At 44.4% G+C, this 19,230-nt stretch overlaps 1 protein-coding gene across 5 annotated transcripts in view; it reads right to left on the bottom strand.

The window, feature by feature from the left end:
• Window positions 1-19,230, bottom strand: part of LOC137424695 (AP2-associated protein kinase 1) — a 124,005-nt gene that overhangs the window by 41,486 nt on the left and 63,289 nt on the right. For all 5 annotated transcript variants that reach the window (XM_068112417.2, XM_078775797.1, XM_078775800.1 and 2 more), the window contains exons 7-11: window positions 11,562-11,694; window positions 11,338-11,441; window positions 11,153-11,232; window positions 9,055-9,194; window positions 1,270-1,352 (exon numbers count right to left, since the gene is read on the bottom strand). In XM_068112417.2, coding sequence (XP_067968518.2) covers window positions 1,270-1,352; window positions 9,055-9,194; window positions 11,153-11,232; window positions 11,338-11,441; window positions 11,562-11,694 — 540 coding nt within the window. The remainder of the gene's footprint in view (window positions 1-1,269; window positions 1,353-9,054; window positions 9,195-11,152; window positions 11,233-11,337; window positions 11,442-11,561; window positions 11,695-19,230) is intronic.

Here is a 19,230-nt window from a genome sequence, read left to right as displayed (position 1 = left end):
TGGAGGGCGGGGGGTGGGGGGGGGGGGGGGGTAGAGTGCAGTTGAGTTTAGGGAATGTATGAAAGAGGCACTGTAAGAGATGGAATATTTTTTTGGAATGAATAGATTTGGTGAGCAAGTCGAAAGCAACCTTTTAAAGAGGAAGAAGAAAAAGGTGTTATAATATATGACAGAATACAGTACTTCAGGGAAACGTTTAAACATTTTAAAGTTTAACAGTGAAAGCTATCTGGGGAAATGGGGGTGGAACACATGGTCGAAGAATGAACGAACGAATATGAACAACGAATAAATGAATGAGAACAACGAATAAACGAATAAGAACAACGAATAAGAACAGAGAAGGAAATGTTTTTTTTTTTTTTTTTTTTTTTTTGGAGTTGAGAGTTTAAACAAGGAAGTATAGGGTGAAAAGACTGGGAAAAACAGAGAACGAAAGTAATTGGAGCACAATCGATGGACCGCTGAGAGAAAAACAAAGCCTCAAGGTAAGACACGGTACAAGGCCTCAAAAGACACGACACAAATTCACACGATTTTCTATACAGGTATGAAAGATTTAAACCGACAATCTTCCTCGGGACCCACTGTGGGTACACACACCATCAAATAAATACAGTTTTGATGAAAATACAAATGGGAACAATTACTTAACTTCGATAGCGTGGACAGCTTCGAAAAAACGTAACCTCCCCGGCCAGACAACGATACGATACGTTATCTAACGATACGTTAGATAACGATACGATAAGCCGAACCATGCTGCACCTCTCCCCGTGTCCATGGGCACAAAGATGAAAGCCTGCCCAATGTGCTAAACCACACTGCACCTCTCTTCGTGTTGAGCCATGTCTGTTTTTTGCAATACACTTTATAAACTCACTTGGTCTCCGTGAGTTATTCAGACTGTCACAATAACTAGAAAAACAGCCTCATTGGCTTTTTTAACCCTTTGGAGGATAATTTGGAATGGAATGCTTTATGTTTGATTTAAATGCTCTCCTGTCGGGGTGTGGCAAACTACTCATGCCGCCATTTTGCGGGCTATCAAATCTGAAAACTTCAAACACAATAACTGATTCTTTTATGAAAGTGACTGCATAATTTTTAATTTCAATAAATTAAGGTTATGTAAAAGTCAAATGATCTAACACTACAAAATAGATATACTGTACTATACTACTATTTTGCAAACACAATTGTACTTTCAGCAATGGTAAAGCAGAAGTCTCTGTGTTCAGTTCACATACACGGAGTAGGAAAACATACCAGTTTTGGTTGTTGCGTTGCCGTAGCTGGAGCACCACATGGAATTGTTGGTTTAACTTGCACCATTCCATTTACAGAGGAGGCTGGGAAGAACAATGAACAACATCAGCTATGTTACAAACAGCACAGGGAGTCATCGACTTACGGAAACAATTGTTCTCAAGACGGAACTCATTTCTCATAGCCTCTGTCATAAATAGAAGTTCAGTTCTACAACTAAGCCAAGAAAGCCTACTTTAACACGTGATTGAGGTGAAATATTGTACATTTGCAATAAATCATTGTAAACAAGCATTCTGATTATTGCGCTGCAATACATGTCCCCTACCGGCAGTCTGTCGTCCAGAAAACTGTTGGGGAAATTATCAAGGGTTATTTACCCAGGCTCTAGCAGGGAAAATTGCCTTAAAATGCATGCTGCTGCTGCTGCTGCATTTACCCACAGGTTCTGAATCGTTCCTAATCGAAAATTACCTCAGGACGGGCTCACCTGTGATTTCCACTTGGGACTTCGATTTATACACCTTGCAGACAGGTCGGCAGAAGCACGAGAAAATAAGTTGTTGATAATGAACCTTTCGAGTCACTAAATATCGGTAATTTATTATATTTTCCGGTTCACGATCAATGATCGATGTGTATACATATGTTGTTCAGCTTGGCTCCACCCCTCCGGAAAGCGTGCGCTGTGTCGCGCTGTGGACATTCGCGAGACGAGGCTGAGGGCGCGCGGTGCGGCTTGAGGAGAACTCTGGAATAAACAAGAGATATCCATTTAAAAAAAATATTTTCGTTTAATTAACGATATCTGCCAAACCACGTGCCCTATCGCAAACTCCAAAAGGACATTTTAGTAGATTGACATGCTGAACAGATCTGTGAAGTTTCCCCTCGATTGGATCAAAAATGAGGGAGGAGCTCGGTTTTAAAGGTTCATGCTTAAAAACGTCGTAACTCTGAAATCATGTGACGCATGACATCATGCTCGCTGACTTTTATGTTCGTCATGGGTATGTGATTCTGCCTGCAAAGTTTAGCCTCGATCTGTTCAGCCGTTGCAGAGAAAAAGGGGTTTTTGTGTTTTCATGAAAAAAAATATGGCGGCCGAACCACGTGACCTGTGACGTCATAATTACCATTAAAATATTCTACAGACCGAGTCCCTCCTGTGGTGAAAATTCTTAGCTGTTAGGGTGCCGGCTTGGGATCCTAGGATCCTGGGTTCGAATCCCGGTCGATCGCTGAATTAATGCCAGGGGGGTTGACTCAGTCTGTCATCCTTCCGAGGTCGGCAAATTGAGTACCAGCTTGCTGGGATGAATGATCACGGTGTGTACCCTGATTTAGAATAGGTACACCGTATCCCTGCGCATCGTAAGAGCGTGACCAAGGGTTGGCGTCAGGAAGGGCATCCAGCCATAAAAATATTGCCTCAAACAGGGAACCATGATTGTCATGGGGCCTAAAAGGCTACCCCCCGTTCTAGCGGGGAAAAATGGCCTTAAACGATCATTCATTCATGCATTCATTCGGTCCAATTATTGCAGAGAAATTGGTTTTTAAAGGAAATTAAAACTTAAAATGGCACTGAGTTAAGGATCATCAGAATTATTATCAGAATTCCCAAAGTTCAAAGTGCCATAACTTTGTCAAAAATGATCGAAACGTCGTGAAGTTCGAACTTGATCTGTAACTTATCATGCGGAAACCATGTACCAAGTTTGAAATCATTAGCGTTAAGCGTTTAGAAAAAAAGTCCGGAAAACTGTTATTTGCGTGACGGACTGACGGACTGACGGACGGCGTGCAAACCTATAGTCCCCTCTGTTGTACACCGGTAGAGGACTAATAATACCCCTTCAATCCCCCAAATTGTAAAAAATAGAAATAAAACAAGTACACTGCATACTGTAGAGCACATGATGCTTAGAATCTTTACACCTTGCGGAAGAAAGATTCACACTTCGCCCAACCAATGAGACCTGAGGTGATCCGCCCACAATCGGTTCGCAAGTAAGAGTGAATGTTCATATCTTGGACAGTTAAAAAAAAAAAAAAAATTTGGGGGGTTGGTTCATGAGTCCAGGTGTTCGCAAGTCGAGTTTCAGTAAGTCGGGGACTCCGTGTATTGCACAAACTGTTACAGCAAAAACTCAAACAACCCAAGTAAAGCTAAGATGTAAATGTAGGTTCCCAAGCTTGGTTTGCAAATGCTGAGATAATCTGTCAGTTAAAACAAACCATCAACTCCATGAGCAAGTTCTATTTGCATTACCAGTTGAGAGACAAATCAGTTCTGACATGAGCCTCGATACATGTATAAAAATGCAGGGTTCCAGCTCGGTGCTGCACCTCATTTCATGAAAAGGCACCACCAGCCAGAGTTAAATGAAACAATGAGAAAAGAGCAACAAATACCATGCCCAGCACATGTGAACGCCATACAACTCCTACAAACCAGAACCTATAATTTCTTTCAAATCCGTCCATAACCTTTTGAGATATCGTGCTATACATCGTTTTTAGCCCTATCACTCAATGGTGAAGAATCACTTAAAAAAATTATCGGATCTGCATTCGGATCCTCACCAAAATCTATTCAATTTCTCCTTGCCACACATCAAACCTTTCCACCAAATTTTGTCCGAATCCATCCACAACTTTTTCAGATATCCTGTTCATAGACAACGACAGACAGAGGTGAAAACGTAACCTCCACCCACCTTCGGTAGCAGAGGTAAAAAGACAGCATTGTTAATCGAGGCGTGAGGTGTCAGTACAAAATTGGTCTAAACAACTTCTTCTATTTTTCTTTCCTATTTTCTTCCTAAATATTCTTCCCTCCAGGTTTTCAAGACAGCCCTTCACCACAATCTCAGATCGTCCCCAATCCATAACCATGATCATTTATACCCCTATTAATCCCCCGCCCCCTTTACCTACCCCAATCCCTCCACCTTCCTAATTTCCAGTTTTCCCTCTTGAGCATTCCCTTCTGTACCCATCCTGTTCACCCCGTGCATACTCTCCTGCAATCCATTCCTTCCCACACATTGTTTGTCTGCCTCCCCCTGTGTTGGCCTTCGGCTCTGCTATTGGCATCCTCCCTCCCCCATTTCTCTTGGCAGTTCCCGTTGTCCTGATTTCGTGTACTAGTGCTAGCTCTTCCACGAGCCTTGACTATGTATAGAACAACCTTTAGAGGCCATTTTTCCCTGCAGAGCAGGGGTTGGCCTTTTTCGGGCACGATGGTCCCCCTTTGAAGCAATGTTCTACTGCCGGATGCCCTTCCTGCCACCAACCCTGTTAGTCGACTCTTGCGACACACAGGGAATTACCAGTGAACTGGTACTCAATTTGCCGACCTCGGAAGGATGACAGGCTGAGTCAACCCCCCTGGCGTTAATTCAGCGATCGACCAGGATTCGAACCTAGGATCCATGTATACAATAAAAAATTCAGGAAAATCACCAAATACCAGATTAGGAGAGTTGATAAGCTGGATTGCTCTAGACTTGGACTCTGTCAAGTAAATATTTAGAGGTAGAACCTCCCTAGATTTAAGAGCAGCACTCTATACAAGGACAAATCAATCCTTTATATAAAATCGGAGCAACTGTTGAAAGGAGAAGAATCATCAACATTAGACCAAGATTCCGAGTTTTTTAGAGGGAGACTTAGCTATTTGAACAATGTGAGGTTTCCATGACATATTTGATCTGACAGTAATACAATGTACATTTACTCTATTGAGTAGTACAATTGTAGTGCCTTCAATGGGAGATGGGAAAATTGAGAAGAGTTTTAGAAAGAGAAATAGGAAGAAATTGAGTTTTTAAAACATTAAACTGAACTTGATTACATTTGCCCCACTGAGAAATCCTGTCCAAATTGGAATTTATAGAGGCCGGTGTGATAAAACAAGATGTACATCAAGATGAGATGGAACGGATGTGAAAAACGTAGAGGGATGTAATGTTGAGTCGTCAGCATACAAATGCATTTGGTTATTCGGTGAAGAAAAGATCATTGATAAAAAGAAAGAAGAGTGTAAGAGACAGAACAGAACCCTGAGGGACACTGCCGTTGGTAGGGAAGGAGGGAGAGAGGTTGAACCATCAATAATTACGGAAATAGAGCGGCTGGAGAGAAATATGAGAGAGCAGAGTGAAGGAGGAAAGCTAAAAGAGGGGAGCTTGGAGATCAGACCCCATGCCACAATCTGTCAAAAGCTTTCGAGATATCAAGGGCTACAAAATCAAGGGCGTTTGAGGGATTCCCCAAAGTCTTCAGAGAGAAACCCAGACATTTGTAATGCAAGAAAGGATATCACCGGAAGATCTTGCCTTGCTAAAGCCATATTGATGGTCAGATAGAAGACTGTGAGATTCAACATGGTTGAGGAAATTGGAATTGAGAAGACATTCAAGACTTTGGAAATAGTATAAGTCAAAGCAATAGGATGGTAGGTGGAAGGGTTTGAAGGATCACCCTTCTTTGGAACAGGCTGTTTTAATGCATGTTTCCAGGAAAGAGAAAAATTTGGGTTTTTCAACACGTGAAGTAAATGAGCAACTGCGGGTCAAGATATACACTCCATCAAGATGCGAGGAGGAATGCCATCTAGTCCATACACTTTCCTTGTGTCCAGAGAGAGAAGTACTTGTTTTAACTTATGAAAATAAATTATAGGGAGAAGCATAGGATTTGCATCAGGGGTGTTGACATGTTAGAGTCATACAATATGGTATTAGAAGAGAAAATAAATGAAATGAATGAATGATCGTTTTAAGGCCATTTTCCCCGCTAGAGCGGGGGTTAGCCTTGCGGCCCCATGACAATCATGGTTCCCTGTTTGAGGCAAAGTTTTTATGGCCGGATGCCCTTCCTGACGCCAACCCTTAGTCGCCTCTTACGATGCGCAGGGATACGGTGTACCTATTCTAAACCGGGGTACACACCGGGATCATTCATCCCAGCAAGCTGGTACTCAATTTGCCGACCTCGGAAGGATGACAGGCTGAGTCAACCCCCCTGGTGTTAATTCAGCGATCGACCGGGATTCGAACCCAGGATCCTAGGATCCCAAGCCGGCACCCTAACCGCTAAGCCAACACCAGGCCGGTATTAGAAGAGAAAAGAAAACCAAAAAAAAAGTGTTGCTTTGTCAGTAGAGGAGAAAGCTGTAGTATCATCGGAACAGAAAAGTGAAGGAAAGGTAGTGCAACGGAAGTGGTTCGAGATACTTTCAGCTAAAGACCAGAAATATGGAGGAAAGAGAATGTTAAAGGATTAATAATTTAATCCCCCAAAAATGGAAAATATAAAGAATGCAGGTTACTCAGCATGATATTGTCACATGGATGGATGACAACCTCCAGACAGGATGCAACCACACCTGAAGGCCACCACTGCATGCCAGAAGTTTCACTGTGTGAAGTTGGTCATAGTCGTGGCCAAAAATATTGGCACCCTTGCACATTTTTCAAATAATGCACCATTTCTTCCAGAAAAATTGTTGAAATAAAAAAATCTTTTGGTATCCACATACTGTATGTATTTCTTTGGTTTACAGTGGAACAAAACGAAAAAGCTGAAAAAACATCTGAGCTTATTCCACACAGAAATCCTAAAATTGCCCGGACAATATTATTGGCACCTTTTAGAATTTGTTAGAAATAATTAGATTTCAAGAAGGTGATTCTCCTTTACTTTGGAATTGAACTCACCTGTGGTGAGTTGCAGGTGCCTGCAATAAAAAAAATCACTCATTCAACCAGTTTGAAGAGAGAAAAGGAGTCATTCTGCTGTTTTGTATCACTGTGTGTACCACAATGAGCATGGAGAAAAGAAAGAAAACCAAAGAATTGTCTGAGGACGTCAGACACAAGATTGTAGCCAAGCATGGACAATATCAAGGCTACAAGTCCATCTCCAGAGACCTTGATGTTACTGTTTCCACTGTACGCAATGTTATTTGGAAGTTTAAGGCCCATAGCACTGTAGCCACCTCCCTGGATGTGGCTGCAAGAGAAAACTTGATCAAAGATTGCAGTGAAGGATTGTTTGAATGTTGGAGAAAGCACCTTGATCAACTGCCAAACAGATTCAAGCTGACCTTCAGACACAAGGTACAACAGTTTCAACTCGCACCATCCATCGCCAACTCAATGAAAGGGGGTTCTATGGGAGGAGACTCAGGAACCCCACTGCTAAGAAAGCCTGACTGGAGTTCCTGAACAAGCCAAACCCCACCTGAACAAGCCAAAATCCTTCTGGGAGAATGTCCTGTGGACAGATGAGACCAAATTCGAGCTTTTTTTTAAAGCACATCATCTCTATGTTTACAGAAAACAAAATGAAGCCTTCAAATAAAAGAACACCTTCCCTACAGTCAAACATTGAGGAGGTTCAGTGATGTTTTGGGGTTGCTGTGCTGCCTCTGGCACTGCGTACCTTGAATGTGCGCATGGCATCATGAAATCAGGAGATCAGGAGATTATCAAGGCATTTTGGAGCACAATGTTCAACCAGGTGTCAGAAAGCTGGGTCTTCATCGAAGGTCATGGGTCTTGCAGCAGTACGATGACCCCAAACACACTTCAAAAAGCACCAGTAATGGTTCAAGACAAAACGCTTGACTCTTCTGAAGTGGCCAGCAATGAGTCAAGATCTAAATCCCATTGAACACCTGTGGGGAGATCTGAAAACAGCAGTTGGGAGAAAGCACCCTTCAAATCTGGGAGAACTGGAGCAGTTTGCACAAGAAGAGTGGGACAAACTGCCAGTAGGGAGGTGTAGGAAGCTCATTCATGGCTAGAGGAAGCGCTTGACTGCAGTTATTTTGTCCAAAGTCTGTGCTACCAAATATTAAATCGAGGGTGTCAATAATTTTGTCAATGCCATTTCTTTTTATGATCTGATTTAAAAGGATATATTAAGTTCTGAATCAAAAACAAAGGTTCTGTAATGGTGAAATAAAGAATTGTGGAGACCAAATACTTTTGTTGTCAATTTAAACTTATTTTTAGAAAAAAAATTGTGAGTTGCTTGAAAAATGTGCAAGGGTGCCAATATTTTTGGCCACGACTGTATGATAACCGATGCAATAAGGTATGAACATGTCATTATTGTTCGAATAATCACAGAATTTCATAATGCTGGAATTCTGGAATGAATGAGGAAAATTGTTGGGAACCAAACCCCATACAAATATATTCAAGGCTTATAATTAACCAAAAACCAAAAAGGTGTAGGACGAGTAATCGAGTATAGAATCAAGAAAAATCAAGAAATGAAGACTCTCTGCTCACCTTCACTCCTTCATTCCTCTTTTTCCTGCCTCTGAAGCAAACTCCCAAACTCTCTTCAATCCCTCTCCACCCTCCAGGCCTTCAAAACAGCTGTTTACCACCATCTCATATCTTCCCCCATCCAAACCCATGATATTTTCTCCCCCATTAATCCACCCCCTTTAGAACCCCTGCTTTCTTTCCTGAAAGTCCCTGAAGTGTCCATCTTGCTTATCCAGTGTAACCCGCCCCAGCCCTCTCTTTCCTACAGATTTCCGGACGTCCCTATTCCCCACTGTTGTCGCGCTTCCCTCTCTCATCCACTCTTGTCTCCCGCTGCCTTTGTTATATGTTCTGTATGTTAGCCCTGAAACGAGGCTAAACGTCTGCAAAAAATAAAATAAAATAAATGAAATGTATGCACATCTTTATGTTCTAAATGTGTGTGGATTGAACAGACAATCGTTCAACAAAATTGCAATGGTGTTCTTACTTTTTAATGTTGGAGACCCCTCCACTTCATACAAGCTCGATCGAGCATGATTTCCAAATCCCCCGATTGCAGGCTGCCCAGCTTTGGGCCTCTGTCGAGGAGTGATGGAGGTTTCTGTAGGTCCATTGGAATCAGCCAGCCTGGATAAATAAATCAACTTGTTTGGAGGAAACTACATTGAAAATTCTAACAATATCAATCACCCTTTTACCTGACATGACCTCTGACCTCTTGATGCCATAAGCCAATCAGTTAATCTTTGCATCATATATACTTGTATCAAGCTTGTTCAAAATCCCATCACTGGTTCACGAGTTGGTGCGGCAACATAATTTTTTACCTAACATGACCTCTGACTTTTGACCTCTTGACGTCACACTCAGAGGTCACCCACCATTGTAGTATTGTCGACAGGTTACATCGTGGTGCAATTCAACTCAAAAGGCAGATCATTTTCGATTTCCCACAAATGTGCCTCGTCAATGTGTCCTTGGAGGTTGTAGTACGGTGATACAAGCTGACACAGTTCCATGCTACACCACTGGCCAAAAGACCCGAATTGGATGAGATTTATCCGAAATACCTGAGTGTGGATCAGTCCTACAAGACGCTCGCTTCTATGCTCAGAACATTTTACAGAGCAATGTTATGAAACAACAGAGATGGCTTGATCTTGTGGTTATCCTCCATGACAGAGAGGATGCCATTCCCACGATTAAGCGGAAGAAACAGCCATCGCTCAAAACAAAGAGCATCCAGCATCACTCTGCCCTCCACCATCAACCATCACCCCCTACAATACACATAACCACTCCACACTTCCCCCCCCCCCCCTCCACAATAATCACCCCACAATACCCACCACCATCCCACATCCACCCTCCCCCATGGACCACTCCCCCCACTACGAGGGCAGGACATCGGCACGGCATGGACACAGAACAACACATACACAGACACAAATGGCGTCCCAGGAACGTATGAAACGGGACGATTCCATAACTTATAGGACACCTGGTCAGCCTGTGATGGTGGGACAAAGCATTCATCACCAATTTTGTCAGCGGTGTCCGAGTTTGCATGGGTGATGTTGACTGTCAGGCGATGACTGGTATTTCTGCTTGACTAATATAACTGATGTATCCATTAAAACCGTCAATTGAACGGAAAAATAAAACCGACCAATCTGTAGTGAACATGTGACCGGCGTTTTAATCTGAGTTGAAGCGGAAAAATTTAATCTGAGTGCGACGTCACTGGCGAAATTGAAAGTCGACACTTTAGGGCTTTTTTGATTTAAACAAACAAACAAACAAAAAATCAAAATACTTTCACCTTCCAATTAGACCAGGATTAATGATTTTCAATGGTTTTCAATGGTTTTCAATGGTTTTCAAAAAAAAAAAAAAAAAAAAATGTTGCGTTTGGGTTCCCCTTTAAGAAGCACATAAACCGGATAGGGTGACTCCCTCAGGGACGTCTGTCTGGTACATCTGTGCTTCAGATAAACATAGCTGGCACCGGCTGTGTGTATTTTCACGTCGTGAATATGTCCTTTTTCGAATAGTTGGTTACCGTTACTTGATAATGACGTACAGCATAGTCTTTCCAATTGCAGATAAATTAAATAAATCACCAAGCATGCCATCTTCACAGACGACACTTTTGCAAGGTTCAAAGTCGACACGGCAGCGATATTTGAGGGTTTGGGAAGCACATGCCCATCCATAGTTCTTTGGGCCTTACACCAACAGGTCCACATCGTTGGGAGTCTGCAGTATGGGCAGCTGCAAAATCGTAACATTGTCTCAACAAGTTGTCTAATCCTTTCTTTCAGGTACTTTTCATGTACTTTTAACTGTGTAATGGGTACCTGTTTATGTCACACTTCTGGTTTACTGGTTGAGAATGACCCAAATGCATTAATTTATACGATGAATGAAGGATTTGACCTCAGGGTGTTGGAGGAGGACCTGATTATGCCATTATTGTTTGCAAGTGTGAACTTTTGTGTATGCCAGTCGACCCCTTTGGGAAGGGAGTTATGTGCATCACTGTTAATATGTGCAAACTGACCTCAATTCACTCAATCACGCACCTGGCTTTACTCCGACTTTTCCGCAAAACGACTTCGCTGGCTGTCAGGGGTTCTGGAAGATGAGATGGAAGCATAGTTCCCTGAAAATCATACAGGAAAAAGGTAAGATCTCTCACCTTTACCAAACCAGAAACTGATGGTAATGCTCAGGTTAAGATTTCAAACTTTAGGAGAGAAAAACTTACTTGTTGATTGGATACTGGGCACTCACAGTGGGCAAGTTTGAAAGCTAATGAGGAAACCTGGAAAATGTCTGGCCTCACATCTGGATCTGGTTCAAGCAAGTATCCTGGCAAGTAATCATGACAACGAAGTAGAAATTGATATCTAAAAACATCAAATAAGCAAAGTATCATAAAAAACATGAGAAAACAATTACTTTAGCTTGTAATCACAAGAGCAAGCTTACGGATGAGGCAATGCATTGTGTGCGAGTAACAGGAGTGATCGGGGATGGTGAAACTGCCGTCACAAATAGCCACCTGGCTGTCTCCAAATGGTAATGAGAAGAAGCACAATTTGTAGAGGAGGCAGCCTAAAGCCTGGTAAAAGAATAATAAAACATTTTTATAAGCACATTCAACTTGGAGCATAATTGTGAAATAAAACAAAACCTTTATCTCAACGAAAACTTGAGGACGATTGCAGGATTTAAGGTTATTTGGTCACTCTGGTGTTTAAAGAAAGATGTGCAAATTGGATAGCATTTTACAACTAAGGTACCGATGACATTATCATCAAACAACACAACAACAACAGGCATTTTATAAGGCCATTTTCCCTGCAAGAGCGGGGGTTAGCCTTGCGGTCCCCATGACAATCTTCTCCATTTTGCCCTATTTTCTGCATCTCCCCTTGTTAACCCCCTTGCCCGCATTTCTTCTTCGACCATCTTTAGCCAAGTCTTTCTCAGTCTTCCCCATCCTCTACTTCCTTCTCCATTCATTTCCATCACTCTTCTCAACCAGTCACTTTCATCCTTCCTCAACACATGACCAAACGATCTCAAACTGTTTCTCTTCACAGCATCCATCACAGGCTCTATTCCCATCATCTTTCGCAATTCATCATTTGTCTTCCTCTCTCTCAACGATACTCCACACATCCACCGAACCATTCGCATTTCCACCCTTTCCAGCCTTCGTTGCTGCTCTACGTTCATTACCCATGTCTCGCTCCCATAAATCATAACACTTCTCACACATGCAGCATACACCTTTCCCTTCAGCTTCAACGACACTCCCCTCCTCATCAGCACGCCACTCAGTTCCCGAAACTTCTTCCATGCACATCTCACTCTAGCAACCGTTGCCGAGTCTGATCCACCTTCTCCATTCAGCATGTCTCCTAGGTAACAAAATGTTTTCACACCTTCCAGCTTCACACCGTCTTCAAGATCCAACTCAACATTTCCTCCATCTGCAGCTCCCTCTGTGCACAACTTACACTTGAATGTAGCTGCCACACTGGTTAATGACCCTCTCAAACCAATACATTTTTGATGAACCCACTCAGCGCACATTGTACATTGAGTGGAATTCACTCCGACACCCTTCCTGCACACAGCACACGGCCACTTCCCAGTTCTTTCCACCTCACCACATGCTTTACCACTTGCCATCACCTTCGTTTTTCCGATATTCACCTTCAGACCTTTTGTCTCCATACATTCCTTCCACTTGTTCATCTTCTCCTTCAGTCCATCCATACTTTCTGCAATCAAAACCAGATCATCTGCATACAACAACTCCCACGGTAAACCCTCCTTTACGTTCCGAGCCAGCACCTCCATCACAGCTACAAATAGTAGTGGACTTAGTACCGACCCCTGATGCACTCCCATCTTCACCTCAAACTCACCACTTTTCCCGTCCTTCGTCCTTACAGCTGTGCGTGCTCTTTTGCTCATTGCCATCACTACTCTGATCAACCATTCCTCCACTCCTAACTTCCTCAATGCCCATGTCACTACTTCACGTGGAACCCTATCAAATGCTTTCTCCAGATCATCAAACCCAAGAAACAACTTCTTCCTCTTCTCCATGTACTTCTCCTGCAACTGCCTCACAATAAAAAGCGCGTCTGTCGTTCCTCTTCCTGGCATAAATCCAAACTGCATTTCGTCAATCTTCACTTTATTCCTTATCCTCCTCTCCAACACCCTTTCCAATACCTTCATTGCATGCTCAAATAACTTTATCGCTCGATATGAGCTGCAGTCCAGAGGGTCACCTTTCCCCTTGTTTAGTGGGACGAGGGTACTCAGTTCCCAATCCACTGGAATGCGGCCTTCTTTCACCACCAGATTGCAGATCTCTGTAATTCTCTTCACACCCCAACTTCCTGCTGCCTTCAACATATCTCCCACAACTCCCGTCGGCCCTCCCGCGTTTCTACTCTTCATTGCTTTTATCACTTCATAAAACATTGCTTCAAAAAGGGGACCAACAAAAACAACAACAACCACGGTGCCCGAAAAAGGCCAACCCCTGCTTTGCGGGGAAAAATGGCCTCTAAAGGTGGTTTTTTTTGTTATTGCTTTTATCGCTTCCTCAACTTCCTTCTCGGTTATCTTCTCTGCCTGTCCTAAAACTGGGTTACTCTCTATGTTGCCATCCCATTCATTCTCTGCATTCAACAGTATTTCCATACATCTCTTCCATCTTCCTTTAATTCCATCTGGGTCCACAACGATTTGTCCCACTTCATCCTTCAAGCAACTCACCCCCATCACATCACACCTCTCTTTCGCTATCTGCTTTGCTATCCTGAATACCGCTCTCTGACCCTCTTCCAAATCCAAGCGTTCTCTGAACATTTCCCTACATGCCTCCTGCGCCTTTGCTACCTCTTTCTTTGCAGCCTTCTTGGCTGCCTTATAACTTTCATGCTCTGCCTTTTCTGCCCCCATACTCTTCGCCTTCTGCCACTCCTTGAACTTTTCTCTTCTCGTCAATCTTCTTTCCAACTTCATCATCCCACCACCATGTTTCCGAGAGCCTCGGTGGTCCTTTTGTCCATCCACATACCTCACCAACGGCTCCCAACAGACTATCTTTCATTGACATCCAACCACTTTCAAGCTCAACCACATCATCCTCGACCATACTCAGACTCTCTTTTAATGCCTCCCATCAACATGAAGATGACATCATCAACATATCTTATTCCCCATGGGTAGTACTTGACAACGCACCATGTTTCTTTTTCTTTTTTTTCTCCATGGAGTGGTTTCAGAGATATAGAGGTGCAACATCTTTTGATTGTTACAAGATGGTGCCTGTACCATGTGACCTATGACATCATAATTATCATTTAAAATTTCTCCAGGAGGGGGCGCTCCAATGGTCAAAATTGTGTGCCCATCGGACTAACAGTTTCAGAGAATTTTTTTTTTCATACTGATCAGATCAAGCATTGTACTTGTCAAATTATGACATCATAATGAAGGAAAAAAACCACCGTTTAGAGGCCATTTTTCCCCGCAAAGCGGGGGTTGGCCTTTTCGGGGACCGTGGTAGTTGTTGTTTTTTGGTCCCCTTTTTGAAGCAATGTTTTACGGCCGGATGCCCTTCCTGACGCCAACCCTTTTTGCCGCCTTCAACGACAAACAGGGAATTACCAGTGAACTGGTACTCAATGAAGGAAACAAAGACATTATCATTAACATATATTATTCCCCATGGGGAGTATTTGACATTGAGCCTTGTTTCAAATTTTCCCATTGAGCAGCTTCAGAGATGTAGAGGTGTAACGTTTTTCTGAGTTTTTCTTGAGCTGAGTGAAGAGACAATCCAAATGAAGGGATGACCTTGAGGGAGCTTATATAAACTGTGTCCATTTGGTGCGTGATCAGGTGGCATTCTGTATCCCAGTGCTGTGGACTACTGAGATTTAACAGGTGCGTAAATGCTTGCTTGCAGGAAACTAGAAGGAGATTTTGCTTTGATTGCCTTCTTTATGGAACTTATAATTAATCTGTATTCTTGAGTTGTAGGAATGGGTCGAGAAATAGTTCAATAAAGCCTCATTTCATGAAAGAGTTCTGAATTTGATTTCACAACAATTTATTGAACTACTTCTCAACTTCACGAGCCATGGAGAAGCTGATTAAACTAGAAAGATTCAATGGTGACCCACATGCAAGCAATGCCTCGAGCCAATGGTCATATTGGGAACGAGCTCACGGACACCATATGTCCCGACCACTCTCCTGGTTCCCGACCTCTCTCCCGGTTCCCCCCCTCTCGGACACGCAGATGTTAACCATTCTACACTGTAATGTGTCGAACACGGTCTATGAAAATTTCACTCATTCTGAGACATATGAGGCAGCCATAGCAACTTTGCGTGCACTCTATGTGAAACAGAAGAGTCCGATATATGCCCGGCATCTTTTTGCTACCCGGCGACAGGAGACTACGGAGTCCCTGGAACAATATGTACAGGCCCTACGGCAGCTCGGCAAAGACTGTGGGCTGCTTGATCAAACGGCCATGAAGGTCATCGACGATCTCATGCGGGATGCTTTCGTAACAGGACTTCAGTCGCCGGCTATTCGGCAGCGCTTGCTGGAGACTGAGACTGCGTCTTTACAATTCGCATATGTCCAAACACGGGTCCTTCAACTAGCCCAGGTTAGATCCGAAACCTACGGGAGACCCTACATGACGGCTAGTGCTGCTGTTGCTGCAAAGCACCCGGAGGCCGACATCTCCGTGGAGAGTGCTTCCGCGCGGGCTGACACCCGCCGAGATGAATCGCTCATCGTGAGCTCGAATGCAAAGGAGAACGAGCTTATAACTACTGTTGCGGTGAATCCTGCAAAGACGGCGGCAAAATGTTATTTCTGCGGAAATAGGTGACATCTGAAGTCCCTTTGTTCGGCGAGAGACGCGCTGTGCAATAATTGTGGCCGGAAAGGCTATTATGCTAAAGTCTGCCGATCGAGCAAAGCCAAGCGGGTGACTCTGGCGAGGGCCTTCATGTCAAGAACCACGTCTGCTCGTCACGGACTCGCCAAAGCTGTGATGCCTGTGGAGGTTAACGGCTGGGATGCTGATGCATTGATTGACACGGGGAGCAGTGACAGTTTAGTCAGCCACGCTCTGGTTCGAAGTCAAGGATGGCCCATCCTGCCGACCCGGTGGCCTACCCGGGTCTATATGGCATCCGCGTCCCAATGTCAAAACACCAAAGGGATCTGTATTGTAAATCTGGTGGCCAACGGAGTAATGTATACGGATGTTAAATTGTTATATTAGTACTGTACTGCAAAATCTGTGCTCTGATGTGCTATTGGGTCACGATTTTTTAAAATCATCACGGGAGACTGGAAAGGCAATTCGAGGGAGCGAGTGCCAAGACCTTCACGGTATGCGGTTTGACGGAAATGGCAAAACCCGCCCCTCCCCCCCCCCCCAACCCCAACCACCCCCACCCCTCCGCCCACTGTTTCCGTGTTTAACTCCTGACTGCCATCCAGTCATGGTAAAGTCCAGACGGTATTCAAGGGCGGACGCTCAATTTATCGAGAGCGAAACCAAACGATTGTTACGGGAAATAATTATCGAGACCAGTATTTCGCCGTGGACAGCTCAAGTACTCGGGGTCACTAGTCCTAACTACCGGAAACAAATGGGAATCGACTACTCACAAACGATCATTATACTCAGTTGGACGCCTACCCGCTCCCAAAGATGGACGATTATGGCCCGGGAGGTGGCTACCTACAGGGTGTTCAGCACCTTGGATCTTCGCAGCGCATATCATGAGATACCGATTAGAGAAGCCGATCGACCTTATACCGCCTTTGAATCAGGGCAGCGGTTGTACCAATTTCAAAGAATTCATTTTGGAGTCACGAACGGTGTTTCCTGCTTGCAACGTGCGCTCGATGACATCATAGCCAAAGAGCAATTAAAGGATGTGTTTCTATACGTTGACAATGGGACGATCTGTAGCCATGATAAAGCCGAATATGACGCAAATTTGCAAAGATTCTTGGCCGTGGTGCGAAAGAACAATTTGACCCTCAATGAAGATAAGTGTAAGTATTCAACTGAAACTATAGACCTTTTAGGGTACAAGGTGACCGACGGAGAGATTAGACCCGATGCAACCCGGTTGCAACCGTTGCTCGAGATGGCTCCTCCCCCTGATTGGGCTGCGCTGCGCCGGGCACTCGGTCTGTTCGCGCATTACTCAAAATGGATGCCACGGTACTCAGAGAGGATCAGACTGCTAGTGGAATGTAAATTATTCCTGTTGACCTTGTCGGCTAAAGCTGCTTTTCCAACAACTCAAAACCGACATAGCAGAGGCTGTAGTAACATCCATAGACAAAGCGGTACCTTTCATGATCGAGATGGATGCCATCGACTGCGCAATTGCAGCTTCGCTCAACCAGGCAAAACGCCCTGACGCTTTCTTTTCGAGGACTTTGAATGATAGAGAACGGAGCCATTCTGCAATAGAGAAGGAGGCTTATGTTGTCGTAGAAGCAGTTAGACGGTGGCGTCACTTTCTCCTGGGAAAACATTTTCAACTAATTACCGACCAACAGTCAGTGGCTTTTATGTGCAACGCACGGCATTCTCAAAAGATTAAGAATGACAAAATACCTCGCTGGCGCATAGAGTTGGCCGACTTCAGTTTTGAGATCGTGTATAGACCTGGGCGGGATAATGTGGCGGCCGATGCGCTGTCTCGGCCTGTCTGTGCTGGCTGACGTCAGAAGATTTACGTGGGATCCATGAATCATTGTGTCTTCTGGGCGTCATCCTGTTAGCCCACTTTGTACGATGTAGGAATCTGCTCTTTTCCATTGAAGATGTCCGGCGACTTTGTCGGTCGTGTCCTTTGTGCGCCGAAGTTAAGCCGAGATTCTATAGACCTCTCATGGGGACTTTGATCCATGCGGGACGACCTTGGGAGCGACTACATGTGGATTTTAAGGGGCCGTTGACAGGGCTTGGCCCGAGAAGATACATTCTTACAATTGTCGACGAGTACTCACGATTCCCGTTCGCATACCCCTGTGCTGATATGTCATCCACGACCGTACTACGTTGTCTTCAGCACCTGTTTCTCACGTTCGGCTACCCCACTTATGTACACTCAGACCGGGGAACTGTGTTTTTATCCAGGGAAGTTAAGCAATTCCTCCAGGAACAGGGAGTAGTCTCCAGCCGTACTACTGCGTATAACCCCCAAGGCAACGGCCAGCTGGAACGTTACAACGGAATTGTATGGAGAGCAGTTACGATGAGTTTGAAGACACGCGGGTTACCTGTGCAATAATGGGAGCGAGTGTTACCTGAGGAGTTGCACGGCATCCGAGCATTACTCTGTACCGTGACGAACGAAACCCCCCCACGAGCGGTTATTTCGCGACCAGTGACGCAGTGCCAGTGGGCAATCGCTACCCTCGTGGCTGGCAGAACCCGGTCCTGCTCTGCTGAAGCGAGCCGTTGGTAGACCGCGCACACATTTTAGAGGCCAACCCGGAATACGCTCACGTCAAATTACAGGACGGGCGAGAGACGACGATATTGGTCCGACACCTCGCGCCCTGCAGAGAGATCCTGAATGAGAGGGACCCTAAGGCTAATGGTATCGCAGAGATCCCCGATCAATTGAAGCCGTATGATTCGCTAGAGGCTGAGGATGGGATTATTGGAGATGATACTTCGTTACCTAGTTCAACAATCCGAACATTGGGGGTTAGTCCGCAAAGAATCCTATAGGGCGAGGATGAACTTCCCGCTACGGGTAGTGAAGGATCTGGCTGGGAAGGAATATATCGCACCGGTTCGGGCCGTCTGTGCCAGCCACCGAATCGCCTCGGTTGGTCGGAGGAATTGTGTGTGTGTTATTAGACTGCTCCATATTTCTTGGTATTGCTTTATGGCTTGCTTGGTTTTTTAAGGGTGGGAGAATGTGGTGAAATATGTTGTAATATCTCGAGCTCAGTGAAGAGACAATCCGAATGAAGGGATGACCTTGAGGGAGCTTATATAAACTGTGTCCATTCGGTCCATGATCGGGTGGCATTCTGTATCCCAGTGCTGTAGACT

The sequence above is a fragment of the Myxine glutinosa genome, chromosome 4, assembly GCF_964187855.1.
Source record: "Myxine glutinosa chromosome 4, kmMyxGlut1.1, whole genome shotgun sequence".
NCBI classification, from domain to species: domain Eukaryota; kingdom Metazoa; phylum Chordata; class Myxini; order Myxiniformes; family Myxinidae; genus Myxine; species Myxine glutinosa.
Note: the sequence above shows the minus strand (reverse complement) of the source record. Positions and strands in the feature narration are given on the sequence as shown.